The 16,518-nt window shown below is 50.0% G+C and overlaps 1 protein-coding gene across 7 annotated transcripts in view; it reads right to left on the reverse strand.

Moving 5' to 3' along the window:
* Positions 1-4,270: 4,270 nt before the first annotated feature.
* The window catches only part of ZNF664 (zinc finger protein 664), a 35,974-nt gene continuing 23,726 nt past the window's right edge, over positions 4,271-16,518 (reverse strand). For all 7 annotated transcript variants that reach the window (XM_023523890.1, XM_023523887.1, XM_023523886.1 and 4 more), the window contains one exon: positions 4,271-8,129. In XM_023523890.1, coding sequence (XP_023379658.1) covers positions 6,758-7,543 — 786 coding nt within the window. In that variant the 5' untranslated portion in view covers positions 7,544-8,129 and the 3' untranslated portion in view covers positions 4,271-6,757. The remainder of the gene's footprint in view (positions 8,130-16,518) is intronic.

Raw genomic sequence — 16,518 nt, forward strand, 5'->3', positions numbered from 1 at the left:
GCCAAGATGCGTGCCAATTAAACACTAATCGAACTGCAGCACAGGGACAGAACTCGGCCATTTCTTCAGGAAAAGTCAGGATAGGCATATACACGTATGTGTATGTACGTGAAGACTTGTAAGAACACAGAACTCGAGCACACACCATTTCATGGGATGAAGACTGGTATTTTATCCCCATAAAAGGGCCAACTGAAAATGAAATTGGGGGCATTTGTACAGTAAACAGCACAGAATTAGAAATACACGGAGAAAATAACCAGATCAGAGTCACAGGGGAAGATGATCCCTCCGACACTTGCTGGGTTGAATAAAACAAGTAACTACGGTGCAAAGGATTTGAATAAGCCAAGTTCAAAGGTATCGATCGCTTTGTGACTTTTCATGTGCAAGAAATGCCCTTTTCTTTGCCTGAACCGAGTGGAATCCACTCGAGTCTGCTGTCACCGGCGGGCTTCCTGCGTGGGGCCTCGCTCTGCTGACCTAGTCGCTGTGTTGACACCTGTGCCATCGTGCAAGCATGGGGATCCCTCTCTCCTCCAGGTCAAGTTCACATGTACTTTGCCTCGTTCCCCAGTACAGCGTGGAGTCCTCAGCAGCCAGGATGGTGTGCAGCCACCCCACCCTGGACCCTCCCACCTCTGAAGCATTTCCGGGTTCAGCCCCCCAGAGGCAGGGCCCGCCCCTCTCCTGGGACAAAACCTAACCGCTCCTGCCACAGGAAAAGCAAAGCATCCTAGAACTCAAACCTACAAGGCTCGGTGGATCTTACTTGGTCGGAGGTAGGCTGGTGCTTCTAGAATCACCGCTTCATGTTTTTTTATTGAACTTGTCCACAGTAGCAAAAAAGCCACCAAATTTCTCCTTAACTCATTGTCACATAAGCTTGTGTAGCAGGTATAATTTTGTCTACAAATTCATGTGGGAAACAAAGATAACCTTATTTTTCTATTATAATGAAGAGTTCTGAAATTCTATTATGAAATGTGAATTTTGGGGGGGGGGATATCCCTTCTCTAACTTTATCCCTTCTCTAACTCCTCTTCGTTTGTTTTTTTGCACATATGTGTCAGTTCTTAAAAGCAGGAATGTTAGTGATTAATGAAAAAGAGATAAAATAAAATTTTTAAAAATGAAACCAACTCTTCCAAATAATTCTTGTGTCCAAGAGGTAAAAGCGACTACAGATAAACTGTTCACGAAACAGCGACTACAAGAGTGTTTCATTTTAACCCCCATGGGATTAAACTAGGGGTTCGGGGCCAATGCTCTCCTACAACAGCCTATGATGGTTATGACGATTCAGATGTTGATCGAGAGATATTATTTTAACTCTGTTACTTCAGGCAAGTGACATGGGACACAGAAAATCAAACACGGCACCAAGCGACATGAATAGGTTTATTTGAGAATCTAAACACAGACCACGCCAGCACTGGGGACCTCACCCTTATTTTACAGCAAGAATTGCCCCCTCTGCAATCAGGAGAGACTCAGCTGTAGTTCCAGAGTTTTCCATTCACATAGCCGTTTCTTTCCACTCACGCCCAAGCAGCCCCTCTGACACGGCCGTTCTCATCGACACAAACGTTCCTGCACTGTCGCAGAACGTGCCTCGTAAGCACACCTCGTGACATCGCGACGCTGCTCCCCCATCAAGCCCGGTGCAACCACACGGCACAGGCATCGTTCGTTTTATGCCAACGGCTTTTCATCACGACACGGCGTAGCAGGTTTTCTCCCGTCTGTCACACGCATCATTTTCTATTGGTTCCAGCGACCCACCACTGTTCTGAATGAACTCTCAAACGCCCCTCTGCCCAAGGTCCCTGCACGATAAATAATTAACTGCGTGGCTAAGTCAGATGGCGTGCCGCGATTAGCATTATCTATTAGTCACAAAGTGACTAATGAAAGCCCTCCTTCCTAGAACAATGCATAGACCCCATAGACATAAAATTCTGCAGACAATTTAAGAAGGTTCTAGAGCTCCCAAACCCATTTACAGGTCCTTGGTTTAAAAACTCTATCTAAACACAACACACCCGCCATAATTCATGATCCAGAGTCAGCACAGAGGACAAGGGGACATCTCTGAGGGGACACATTCTGAGCAGTATTTAGAAAGAGTAACTGACAGAGTACACAAAACAGAGAGCCTATAAAATGTATAAATTCCCCTGAAAAGCATTAAGAGCAACCTGTGCATGCTAGCACTTGACTTTAAAAGGTATCTTATTTGTATATGCCGAAATCTGAATAAAAGCACTTTGGTGTAAGTCACCACCCATCAAGATCTGTGCCAAGTTCTTGCTGACGTGTGCTGTAAACACAAGGCCTTGGGATCTTTGGATTTGCTCATGTGCCCCTTAAAAACTTTAAATATAATACGGGGATGATAAAAAGCTTTCATTTACTCATGATCTTAAAATAATTCTACCTTAAGTATGCTGAGTGGTGACAGACACTGGGTGCCTCTGTGCCCCTCGGGGCCCAGGGCGGCACGGCCTGTGGAAGCGCGCCTCCCAAGATTTCTGCATGTTCCCCGGAGCTTACGGTCCCGTGGCCACCTCTTCCGGCTCCTACATTTATCATGGGGGGTATGTGTGTCCTGCCCCACTTCAGCCTGGACCCAGCACTCAGCCTAAGACACCCACTCGGACCAAGCAGCATCCAAAGGCTTCGAGGACAAAGATTTGTGGTTCAGATACACAAGCATGCGACCTTACACTGCCCTACACCACTGGGTCCTTCTCCCAGAGTCCCCTGTCTATCCTGCCATGGTTTCCTGTCCCAGACTATCCTGGGGGAGTCCAGGGCTTCCCCCTGCCCCCCGACCACGTGGAGCACTTCAGCCCTTTCCAGCTCAAAGTCAGATGCCCAAACCCATCACCGTGCTCAGCAGGACAAAAACTCCAAAGAACCTAACTCATCTTCCTTCAGAGGCAACTGGGATCAGTAATGTTTTTTTGTTGTATTACTAAATGTAGGCACTTCGTATCTGCTTATTTTACTTAGTTTCCCCAACTTTCTCAAGAATTAGGTATCTCCAAAGCCGTCTGATAGATGAGACACCTGAGAAATGGCGTGACATCACAGCTGAGTGCCGTGCTGCCTTCTTCCTCCTCGGGCTTGGTGATGCTCCCGCACTGTGCTGGCACCGACCCTCACCGCTTCCTCACGGGCTCCAGTGAACACTGAGTGCTTTCTCCATCTGCTTCTGGTAGTTGCTTTCCATCCACCTATTTTTCAAATTCCTGAGAATAAGAGCAACTCGCACAGAAATATTGCTTTATAATTTTACATTTTTCAGAACCAAGAGTTGGACGGTCCTTTGGAAGGCATGTCCAGGCTCTCACAGCACCAGAGGCCCTCTCCGACCTCCTCAAGACCACCGGATGGGCCTGGGCACCCATGCTCACGGCAGGCCACCTGGACTGCCGCTGGACCCTCTGACTCGAGATCACTTCCTGGCCGAAAGATGTCCAGGATGTTAGAAACCGGGACGTCGGCCTTGACTTCGCTCTCACGCTCCAGTTCTTCAGACACCAGGAGTGTCTCGGCGGTGACACTTGAGCCCAGATGCGGCCTCTTCTGGACCCACTCACATCGCAAGGGGCTTTGGACTGCTTCCACCTCAATGGTCCAAATGGAATGGAGACTTGTCCCTCAAAGCTGGCAGATGCCAGCAGCACTGTCAAAGGCCGCTGTGTGGAACACGGGCCCCCGCAGCGCAGCTAAGAGTATGGCAGCCTGACCAGCAGAGGGCCACGGTCAGCAGACTGAAATAAAAGCCTACGGGCACCAGTCACATACTACGAATGACAAAAAGGGGTCACAAAGAGAATGTGAATTTATTGTCAACAATTAAAAAACCTATACTGTTGTTTTTTTCTTAAAACAGCCGAGTGTGTGGGACCCTAGGCCTGGAAACCACCGTAGAAACACACGAGCTGCGCTGCAGGGCTGTCCCCCCAGGGGGCGTGCTTCCCAGACGCGCGGGCGCCTTTGCCTGCTCTTTGAACTGTTCCTCGTGCAAGCCAGTCACTTGCTACTTGCTTGGGACAGTCCCCATTTAGGCCCGACGTCCTCATTTAAGTATTAATAGCAACCCCCCACTTTACCCTGAAGTGCCCAGCTCTGACGGTTAAGTCACACGGTCACCCTCGGCACGATGCACAAGCCAACCCCCACCGCACGCACACACGCATGCACACGCACACACGCACACACGGCCTCTGAGTTCATACAACTACTGTCAAGCACAGAACCCTGTTATAAAGTGATTTTATTAAATTGATTTGGACATACTGTAGGTCAAATAATATTTTCCAAAGATAACAATTATGGACTTTAAAGCTCGACATAAAATTAGTAGCTTCAAAAGTGTTAGTCATATCCCCCAGCAACGGCATGATAAAATAATTCAACTATGTAGAAATATAGAACTCTAGGACTAGCTGGAAACTCGGAAATCGTTCAGCCTAATATCCTCATTTTGTGAGAAAACTAGACTCAAAGGTTAAGTGATTTGCCCAAGCTCACATACCTAATAAAGCTAGAAATCAAACCAATTTTTCCTAAAACTAAAACTCTATCAATGATATCTGAACTGGCTATCAACTAAAAAGCCTAGGCTTCTAACTCTTCACACTACTGTGACGTGAGTGATAAGACACGGACAGTAAATAGTCGAGGAATTCAGACCTGGAAGGGGCTTTGAACAATACCTGGGCCGCCCTCCCTTTGTGAGACGGCGGGAGTGTGTGAGAAGTGACTTCCCAGAGGCCTGTTCGGAGGTGTCCGGGCTAAAACCCAGGCAGTGACCAACCAACCCCAAGTCCCACAGCTAGTTTCACAGCCCGCCTGTGGAATGACATGCTCCTTCTGCACCTCCTTTATGCACTGAGGTTTTGGTTGTACAAAATCCCCTTCCAGTCAAGCAGAAGAAATGAATTCGAATACGAGGAGAAAATCAAGGTTTCAGTATTTCCGTGACTATTTCGGGTAGTCCATTTTCCAACCTGACAGCTGACAGACACACTAACGTGCTCACCCATTTCAGAGCTTCAAAGATCCTCAATTTCCCCAAAGACTTCCTGAGCAAAAGGACATGTGGGAAATCAATGGAAACAGGAATGAGAAGGGAAACAAAGTCAAAAATTAGTTGCTTTTTGTTCCTGTCATTGGGGACTTTTGGTCTAAACATTCCTTGAGTTCCTCCACATGAGTTTTTAATATCTAGCCAAAAAAAAAAAAAAAAAAAAGGCCTATAAACGTCACATACTGAGCAGCTCAGTACGTCCCCCTCCCGCTGCTCAAGACACTCAGCACCTGCCGCGTCAGCTCCTCAAAGGCGCCGGCAGGGTCCCACCGCAGCACCCGTGCTCTGCCGGCGGGTGCTCCTTGCCCCCGCTGTCCGCTCCAATGCCACCCCAGAAAGGCCTTGCCTGACCGCTACCTAACGCCACCCCCACCCCCACCCCCCCACCCTCTAAATCATCACCCTAGTTTATTTTCTTCATAGCACTTAATCACTATCTCAAACTACATTATTTATGTTTACTTGCTTAACGCCTGTCTCCTCCACCAGAAGTAAACTCCACGAGCAGGGCCCTTGACTGCCTGATTCAGTGGTATTCCCGGCACCCAGCACAGTGCCTGGCACATAGGAGGTGTTCAATAAATACTTGTTGAACGAATGAATGAAGAAAGAAAAAGGTAATCCGCATAGACATTCATGCCTAAGAAGGAACTGATACACGGCCCTCGATGAAGGGGTATCGAGGCCTCCTATTCATTATTGCCCAAACGACAGAAACGGAGACCAAGCATTATTAGTGACCCCTTCTACCACCCACTCCTCCGGCCTCCCCCAGCTGGGGCCGAGCTGCCTGTCACAAACGGAGCCCGAGGCAATCTGGATGGAGAAAAGTTCTAACTCTGCTTGCTTCTTCCTATTTACATTCAGCTATTTCCAAAAAATTCAAGTTAAAAATATGTGATGTAGCCACTAGAAAAGTAAGTCTAACAGAGACACAGTGATTAGCAGAATCCACAAAATTAAAAAGAGTTCGAGGGCACGTATGTCTATCAACGATTTCTGATAGGCCAAGTGAATGGGAACTGAGTCACCTAAAACCTAAAATGAAATTTAATGCCATCTAGGAAGGGGTGGATATTTATGAATATTTTGAGGACATACAGGTAAAGTGGGTTCAGAAATAATGGGACATATAAAAAGATAGGTAGGGGCTGAATCAAGGGGAACCTCAGAAATACCAGGACACCGTCTCAGTGGGAGCTGTCCATTTTCAAGCGCAGTTTTCGGTATACTTGGATCAAAAGGGGGTCGTGAGCTCCCGACGAGGGGAGTACCTGGGGTAACTGTTGAATGAAGCGTCAACAGAAGGTGACGCAGGTGGCTGGGTAATGATCATGGTTTCCTGTGTAGCATTTCAACTCCGGAGGCATGGTGCCAGAATCGCAAGAGACGCACACCCACGTTGGGGGATGGGAAACGCTGGGACCTCACAGCCCATCTTGGGCAGACACCAGAGGGATACCGGATTCGAAGTCAAGTTGTGGAACACACTTGGCATGAATCAAAAAAAATCAACCTCACATACGCCTCTTTGAAAAGAATGTTCTGCTGGGGCTTGCTGTGAAAATTTCTTGGGGAAATGCAGGTATTTACAGGGTTTCCTTCCTAGTGGCACTTATGGGTTTTAAGATTTTTAACTCTTAGCAAAACGCTTTATATAACTGATATTTTGAGATGGTTTCTCTCCTTGGTGTGCACCCTCTGGTGGATGCAGAGGCTGGTGCTCTGGCTGAAGGCCTTCCCACACTCGTCACACTTAAAAGGCTTCTCCCCAGTGTGCACTCTCTGGTGGATGCAGAGGCTGGAGCTCTGGCTGAAGGCCTTCCCACACCCACAACACCTGTAGGGCTTCTCCCCCGTGTGCACTCTCTGATGGATGCAGAGGCTCGAGCTCTGGCTGAAGGCCTTCCCACACTCATAACATTTATAGGGTTTCTCTCCTGTGTGAACTCTTTGATGCATGCAGAGGCTGGAAGTGTGCCTGAAGGCCTTCCCACACTCTTCACATTTAAAGGGCTTCTCTCCGGTATGGACTCTCTGATGCATGCAAAGGTTTGAACTATTACTAAAGCCCCTTCCACACTCGCTACAGACATACGGCTTCTCACCTGTGTGAACCCTCATGTGAATCTGAAGATGTGAGCTCCAATTGAAAGCTTTGCCACACTCGTAACATTTATAGGGCTTTTCCACTGTGTGGATTTTCTTATGTCTGTTAAGTTTTGTTGTAGTACTAAAATCCTTACCACAATCATCGCATTTATAGACCTTCTCTCCTGTGTGGTCTCTCCAATGAATATGAAGCTCTGATATATGAAAGAAACCCTTATCACACTTGTCACATTTATGGGGCTTCTCAGCAGTGTGAATTTTCTGATGCATAAAAAGGTCTGCTCTCTCAGAGAAGAACTCCCTACACATGGGGCACTTGTAGATCATTTTTCCTATTTGGTATCGTGACTTAGAGGAGAAAATTTCCTTACAACTACCGTAGTTACAGGGTTGCTAGTTCATCCAGTCTCTCATTCGGCCGTTCTGGCAGCTCGTCTCAGGCTCGCTCTATGCGGTAGGGTCAAGGCTGGCCTAAGCTCTTCCCTGCCTGTCTTCCTACGGAAGGTTTCTTCCTGCATAGTGTTCCCCACTCGGTACTACTACTGGGTGTAAAGTGACATTTACTTCCACTCGAATTCTGTTAACTCATCCACACAGAACTTCCTTTCAGGTCCCGAGCTGTCAACATTCCAAGGGGCTCCCAAGGTGCAGACCTCTGCGTTTTTAAGACCCTGGAATCTTCCTCTCGCAGAACAGTCTCGGACTTCTCACTTCTACGAAAAGGACTGCACGGTGCCCCTTGCAGCTGAGGGTGAGATACTGCGTGCTGGTCTCGGTCCCGTGTGGGCTCCCCGCGAGGCGTCAGAGTGGCATTCTGCCTGCCACACATCAGACAGGGCTTCCCAGGAAGCGAGGCCCTCGGCGCGCGTGCGGCTCCTGCCCTGAGGTCCCTACGCAGGCGTCACTGCATCTCCTGCAACGGAAACAGAAACAGAGACACTGACGATGCCTTCTTCGCCCAGCAAACTGCTGATTCCGTAATTAGTTTCACGTAAATGGGACGGCAGTGACACAGACCTTTCCTGGTCTTGAGAAAGCGGCTCTTATCTCCCGGAGAGGTGTCTCCGGGGGTTGCAGGTCTGGAGATGTGTAGAGGTCACGTTCCTGTCACAGCCCGTGTACACAACCCAGTGACAACCACCTACTGCAACTCCCTGAGCATCAAGGAAATGCGGAACAGAAGTCCTCAGAGGCCCTACAGTGAGTGAGAGAAGCAGCTGTCCTGCGCAAAGAGCGAGAAGGAAAACTACCTCCGCTCTGAACTTCAGAAGGGACAATGCTGCTGCTTCTGGAGCGTAACATGGTATTCGAGCAGCCTTCCCATCTATAAGGAATACACACACGACAGATGGGTATCAGATGTCATTCCCTTGCTTAACTGTCCTCAGTGATTTCCTGATGTAAACTCCAAATCCTTAAGCTAAAGCTCAAGGTCCTGCCAGGACCTGGCCCTGCCCTCCCCCACGGTGCCTGCCTCGGGCCTTTGTACAGACTGGTCCTGTGCCTGAAATGCTCTCTCCGCCCGGAGCCCGTGGTGTGTCAGAGGCCCCGCCTCTACCTAAAGGGGGCCCCTGGTGGAGGTTCTATTTTAATCTTGATTCCTTCAAAGCACATGGAACTTGTAATTATCTTCCTGTCCTTGGGTTTGACCTATCTCCTGTACTAGGACGTGAACGCCCCGAGGGAGGAACTCCTGTGTTGCTCCCGGTTCTATTCAGTGAAGGAAGGCGCTCACCGTACCTGTACAACGCTCTCCAGCCCCTTACGGTACCCGCCAGCCCCCCAGGCGTGACCCGCCGCTTTCTGGTAGAGCAGACAAAAAGGCCCTGCCCAGTGCCCTCTTACCAGTCTCTCTCGATAACCAACACGGGATAAAATATACAACAGACAGCATGAGGAGCAAAGAGAAGAGGGTCAGTCTCACAATATTCCCTTTCAGACCTCGGCCCACGTCTCCGCAAGCTTCTCATCTCCTGTGCTCTAGACCCCCTGAGCGACGCTGCAGTTAATTAAGGAACTCAGTGGCTCTTAGAATAACACTTTCAGTATGTTCCATGCAAAGATGGGGTACGTGGGTGATTAAGGAGATTTCTTTAACACTAAAATGACAAAAAAAATCGGACTGCTTCTAGGTGGAAGGGTTAGGAACAAAGTTTCAGCAAAAACACAGGCAATGTCTAGAAAAAGTACATCTGCCTCTACCCTTTGACCTAGTGATCACACTTCCAGAGAGTAATCCCAAGACGCAGTGACAAAAACAGGAATGATGTCCCAGTTTATTCACTGAGGCAGTATCTGTCACAGCGAATCTATAGCCAACCCCAGGCCCAACCACCTGGGAGGGGTCTGGCTGATGCCACCTCGGTGCCTCCTACAACGAGACATGCCCAGCCACTTCACAGCAGGGAGGAAGGCGACCATCACATACTAATGTGGAATAAACCAGCTCATACTGTTCAGTGAAAAACAAAAGTCAGGCACAGAATACTTTATAAACCATGCTACCTTTTGTGCAAAAAAAAAAAAAAAGAGAATGTGAAGGTACGTATTTGTTTATATACTGTATAAACATAAGCACGGAGAAGGCTGATACGAACTGCATTCAAATGGTTATCTAAAGGGGAAAAAGGAGAAAAGGGTGGAGTAAAACTTCTCCGAATGTACCTTGTTTGTTAGGTAGTTTTAACTTTGGAAACATAAATATTTAAATATTCAAAAAATGTAAGTAAACAAAAAAGAAAAACAGTCCCTAAAACTGTAAAGCAAAATGCAGAAAATGAACCTTAACTTTCAAATTGGTGACATACCCACAAATATATATCCTCAGAAGGACATATTCTGGTGATAAAGATGCAGAGAAATCAAGCTTTCAACAGTTTAACTGTTAGTTGTCAAAACACTGGTGTTTTTATAAAGGAAGAGAATACCAACAAGTAAGGGTGCTAACGTTGTCAAGAACCGCAGGACACAGTGTAGGAGAAACGAGATACAAATACAAAATCACAGTTAAGGGGAAAAAATCCTGTAACATAAGATTTAATGTAGAAGTAACAGCTTGAACGCATGTCTTTGTTTTAGGTCTGTCCACCAAAAAGGCCTGGAAGCAAAGATGACTGACAGCGACAGTCCCTTCCCTTAACACCCTTTCCCACCTGATGGCACAGGGACCCTGGGACAACAGCCGGTTTCAAGGCCAGAGTGGCTCTTCATAAAATGAGTCTGGGACATCTCGTTATGCCAGAGTGCCAGAGAGTCATGCCGAAGGAGCTCTCGAGATGCCGATATATAAAGACACGCCCACTGGCCGAAAACAGGAACCCTGATGCTTGATGTGTTTCAGCAGATTGTGTCCACCCATCAAAGGAAAGGTGGACGCGATCTGCTGAAACACATCAAGCACACGAAACCCCATGATTCCACAATGACTGCGGGCGAGGGGGAGCAGAGAGAAAAAGAGGGATAGAAGAGGCGGAGAGAAAGAGACTCAAGGCACTGGACAAAATGGGAAGTAACCAGGACACCAACTTTTCACCTTTGTTAAAAATTGGCAATTAAAAGGAAAGAACTGAGCATCTGTCCCATCTTTCCTTCGTGAACTTACCTTGCAAGACTCTGCAGCATCCCAGCTAGCAACTCTACAACCCCAATGAAATACCTGGGCCAGGGCATGATAAGGAACGGGTGAAACAGGTGGAAGGCTGGCCATGAACTTCGCACTGAGAGGACCGTGCTGTCACCACCCCAACCTACTGATCAATCTTAGCACAGCTCTAGGAGCCACAACCAGACCTTGTGCGCCGCTCAACGCGGTCTGATAGGAAACGCGGCACCACCTTGAAACACTCCCACCAAAAGAGCGACCCGGAATCTCATCAAGCCTCCAGGACTCACTTCCATTTGGAGGAACTAGGAAGGACAGAGGAACTACCGGGATGCAGGCAGAAAAATACCAAAATGTGAGCGGCCTGGGGGACAACGGCCTGGTTTTGCAACAAAGAAATGGCCTGGAATAGGGGGCGGGGTGATACTCCAGATGAAAGAGACTTGAGCCGTAGCGATCAAATGTAACATGAGGTAGAGAGCCAGCTGCTGAAAGGAGACAAGGAAGGAAGCATGCTGCGGGGCTGGGTGGCAGATCATAAGACCTCCTGTTGACAGGTGTGACAACGCCACCGCAGTTATGTAAACCGACGTCTCTATTTCTAGAGAAGTGTACTGAAGTTTGTAGGAATGAAACATGTCTGAGATGTATCTTAAGATGCTTCAGCAAAAAAAAAAAAAAAAAAAAACAATGTAGCAAGTGCAGCAAAACTGTTATAACTGTTGAATTCAGGTGATGGACACATGAATAAAATATTTTCTACCTTTGTGTATGTTTGAAATTTTTCACGATAAAAAAATCAGTTCATGGTGCGAAAACAGTTTTCCTGCTCCTCCTGCAGAAAGTGAAACTGAACTAAACAGATATATTCCCCCAATTGTGACTTCCCCAGTTGATCCTGAGCAGGTGAGGACATGTGCCCCGCAGAGGTCACTGGAGAACGGAGAGAGGCGATGGCTTCAGCGCAGTGAGGAGCACTCCGCTACTCCTTCCTGCCCCGGCTCTCCCCGCGCCCTCACTTGGAAATGAAGCAGTAAGGGTCAGGGCGCTCATCCAGCCTGGTCTCAGGGGAAGCTGATTCTGCTCAGAAGGGCGATGACTCAACCCCGAAATCAGTGACGTGAAATTCCTGCCGTCCCACAGAACCCCCGCCGACTTCTCTGGAGGAATGAGGCACTGCCACTCCTTCCAGGTAAGACGCCGGGCCACATCTGTAAGCCCCGCCACATGGTGCGGGGTAGGTGGGTTAGCTACATTACGCAGGAAAAAGAAAAAAAAGACAAAGCAAAAGAAATGCCAGCAAATTTGCCATGTGACCAAGCGAAGAACAAGAGGAGGACAAACAAGAACAAAAAGGGTCCCCACTGCAGACTTTCCCGAAACAGCACGGCCCACTGCTCCTGCGCCCGTAAGGGAGAGAGTCCAGGGAGCAGATCCAACTACAAACCCTACCGGTCCCAAACACAGTGTTTCCAAGAGGCTCTCCCTGGAGACATGTCTCACAGTCGGCGTCCCATAAGGGCACTCAAGGGGTCAGCCCATGATTGTGAGGCCAGCTGTCTGACCAGAGGAGGAAGGAGCCATGCACTGAGGTCACCTAATACTACAAGGATGACCCTCAGTCTATATCCACTGAGACCCCCAGGAGCACCCCCCAGAGTCCAGGCATTCACGTTGCGTTCCAGGACTTCTCAAACAGGAAAACGAGATCTGAAAGAAAAGAAGCTTCGAGCTAGCCCAGCTGCCTCAAATCACCACCTTCTTTGAAAAAGAGACTTCCTTCTCTTCCTGTAGTTTGGCCACTGCCATCTCTGCCTCATCTAAACTCTGTGACACCAAAGAGTATCTAAATCTCATCTCCCAGCACAGGTCAAACTGAGGGATCAGCTGATAAGTAACTGATGCCGAAGTGCAAGGGGGTCCAAGGACAAGTCCTGAAGACAAGGGAACCGTGTTCTGAGGGAGCAGAAGCCCCGGCCCCGGACAGGGCCCCCGGAGATGGGGATGCAGGAGTCACGGGCTGCGAGGCAAGGCTGCGGCCCTTGGAGGGAGGCTCGGGCCAAGTGCTCCCAACTCTCCCTGCGGATTCGAGCACGCTGCGGTCGGGAGGCGATGCTGCTCCTGAACTGTGGCCTGCGGCTGCCGTTCCATGCAGGCCTCATCTGCGCCGTCCTGAATGAGACTGTGGCCTTACGTGACACGGGAACTACAAAGGCCTCCAGACCTGGAACTGGCGCCACTGACTAAAGAAGTGAAAACTGTTGCAGAGCAACCAAACTGTCACAGCCAAAAACGAGGCTCGCAGAGGGCACGCCGGTGGGGACGAGAGCACGTTCTGGGAGACGTAGGCCCCGTCCTGTTAGCACCTGATGACAGAAGGGGGCTGACGAGAGGAAAGGTTAGGCAGGGGACGGGACAGTGATGCCTTTTGAAAGACTGGGAACATACGATGAAGGGCCGACGCCGCATGAAAGGCGTTCCACCACAGGACAAGGCCAGAAATGGAGAGGATTTAAAAATACCTTCCCACTTAGTCTTAGGACGTCAGGTAAGGATGCCACCTAGTACTCTTTCACATCTCTCTTCTTCCAATATAATCGAGAAAACGTAGATGTCCTGGCCTATCACACACAGGAAAACGTGTGATACGCTATCAGTCAGTGGAAAAGCGAAGCAGCATGCTTTGGAAACTCAAGGACAGACACTGGTGTTGTGTATTTATTTTCTTTTGTGAAATTCTGGCTGCACAAGTGCTCACAGTACCAGTGAGCCTGCTAACAGCCAGTGTGTGACCGGGGGCGTCTACAAAACCCAACTCCAGTCAAAAACTGACTTTTCACGTGAGCAAAAAAGCAGAAGGGGACATTAAGCAAGAACAGCAAAAAACTGACGGGTTCTGAACCTGGGTGATGGGTACACAGGGGTACATTTTATCATTTCCTTTGCTTTTGAGTTTATTTGAAATTTCCCATAACAAAAAGAAAGAAAACCAGTAATCCTTTGCTCATATGAGATCCCTGAAGATCTGAAGCCACGAGAAAGCTATACAACAGCATTCAATCCATGGGGCCAAACACACTGTGCCTCCACTGCTACCCTAAACCATGCAAGCCCAGGCACGTCATCACACAGGGACAAGGACATCAACTTACAAGTTTGTTAGCAATTTATCTATCTTTAGAGAAACTCTATCCTTTGACCAAAACATCCTGCTGTTCCAGCTTTCTGACTCCGTTAACCCACTGAGGGTTTCCTTTGCTCCCTGGCCCTCCAGTCTCCTGTTAATCTTTTTTGTCCCACTAATCAGCCCCTGCCTGTCTGCTTCCTTTCTGGCTCACGCGTGGCGGGCCCGCCCTTGGCTCATTCTCCCAGCCACTCTCCTCTTCCATCATCGTTTCCATGGTCAAGCCTGGCTTCGTCACCAGTAACTGTGTCACCAACCCCAAAATCTGTCCAAGCAGCCCATTCTCTGACACCATGTGCTGCCCCCTCCAGCTGACTGACTCCCGTTACCCCTTGCCCACAGACTCACACCCAGCAACCCGACCTTTCGTCCTGTCACCCTGCCTGCTCCTGCACTGAGGACTCCCCTCCTGCACTGACCCTTAATGCTCCTGTCCTTCTCCCTGTCACACTATCTTAGCAACATCCAACCTCATTTAAACCTGACTCTCCACCTATCCATGCAGACACCATCCTAGCTAACACCAGGCTTTACTGGATTCTTGATTGCAAACCTCAAATGGGCACCAGGTCCCCCACAAATTCTTCTGAGAGCCTTTAGTACATAAATACACTTTCCCAGTATTTAAAATTCCTGCTTCACACTTCTCTCCTTAAATTTCTTGAATTCCCTCTAACTCCCTCGCTGCGGCTGATAAGCTACCAAAATAATTGAGAAGAGAAGCAGGTCGATGACACCCTCATTTCCTGCGGCAGGCCCCGCGGCCACCTGCATCCACGGCTCTGCTCTCCACACTCCCGGCCCTTGCTCCGGGGCGCCCTGCCTCCCCTGCCGCCCCACGCCCCCAGCAGCCTTTCCCATGGCCTCCGGAAGACCCGATCCCACAGCCGGTCTCTCCTGACCTGCCAGCGTGGCCGCCCTGCATTTAGCCCCATTCCCGTACAAGCTTCTTCTGGTACCCCCCTTCCTGAAACAAACTTCTTGGTTCTCACGGCCCCATCCCAGCTATCGGCCCAAATGTCTGCTCCCCTTTAAAGCTAAGCTTCTCGAGAGGGTGTCACACCTCTCCCCCCCTCAGTCAGCTTCCAGTCTCTACGCTGCACCTAGGCAGCTCTGTCCCGGCCCCCGTGAGCCCGCAGGGAGGCACTGTCCTCACTGTCCTGGTCTCCCCGATGGGACCACCACGTGATGCGTTTCCCCCGGGCCCGCGTGGAGCCCCCCGCCCACCATCTTCCTACTCACTTCCTCTCCTGGGGACTCCTCCTCCTCTGTTCAATGTCTAAATGTTGGGATGCCCCAGGACTCCAACTGGGGATCCTCTCCTTTTCCAAGTCTATAACCTCTCTCCAAGTTTATAATCTCACCCAGTCACATGACGTGAAATACCGTGGTGACACTGACTCCCCAGCCTGACTTCCAGCCCCAGACGGCCCCAACTTTTGCTACGAGCACCCAAACCACCTTTGCCAACCAGAACCCCCTCACACTGTTCCTTCCTCTTTCCTCTCATTTTGGTAAACTGCACTGACACCCCCTGGCCAGCTAGCCTCACTTCCTCTCCCACCCCCACTTATCAAATCATTCTCCGTGACAGCTGCCCGCCCCGCCACCGCCCGGGCCACGGCAGGCTGTGTCCGCAGCCTCTCGGTCACACCTCTTTGCTTCCCTCTCGCTCCTCCACAACCTGGCTCCACGAGCAGTGAACGCGACCTTTACAAACATAAAATAATGCTCCACACACACTCTTAAACCTTCTGGCGCCCTTGAAGACGCACACTCCCTCCGCCCACGCAGGCTGCAAGGAGCTGGCCGCGGGCTCTACCCGATCCTCCACCACCCCGCGGGCCACCACCCCCTCACTCGTCTCCCTTCCAAGCTGGAACCCGCCGGGCCAGTTTCCCCTCGGCACCTCTAACGACTCCCCCACCCACGCTTCTCTCTGATCATCAGGGAACAGGCGTCTCTTCCAGTTAGGTCTCGGCCCGCTGTCGCCGTCTCAGAGAGCAGCCGACGTCATCCTGTGTCCCTCACAGTGCCTTTCCAGTGACCGCACTGGCTGTGTGCTTACCTGTGTCCTTGTTTGTTCCCTCCCTCTCCCTGAGCTAAGCTCTGCAATCAGCAGACACTGCAGAGAATCGGTGAATATAGAAAATTCCTCCATCTGTCTTCCAAATAAGCCACCCAAGCAACCCATGTTTACCAAGTGCCTGTGTCCTCCACGGTGAACAGCACGCCCACTCCCTTCCCTCGCGGACTCACAGTCTGGTGGGAGGCAGGCGGTCATCAAAGGTGTCTGCACAGCTGTGTAAAACCCAAACTACGCAAGAGTAACCGTCGCCTGGGTTGGGGGCTCTGGGCCCTGAGTGGGACGGGTGAGGCCTGGGGAACACGGCCTCACAGAGGGGAGAGCTGGGCTCGGGTGTACAGGAGGGATCTAGGGGCAAGGGGGCCGGCGGCCTGTGGGAACAGCACGCACAAGGATGGGCGGCGAGGGTAAGGTGTGCATGGCGAGGGGGA

The sequence above is a fragment of the Pteropus vampyrus genome, unplaced genomic scaffold, assembly GCF_000151845.1.
Source record: "Pteropus vampyrus isolate Shadow unplaced genomic scaffold, Pvam_2.0 Scaffold430, whole genome shotgun sequence".
Taxonomy (NCBI): Eukaryota; Metazoa; Chordata; class Mammalia; order Chiroptera; family Pteropodidae; genus Pteropus; species Pteropus vampyrus.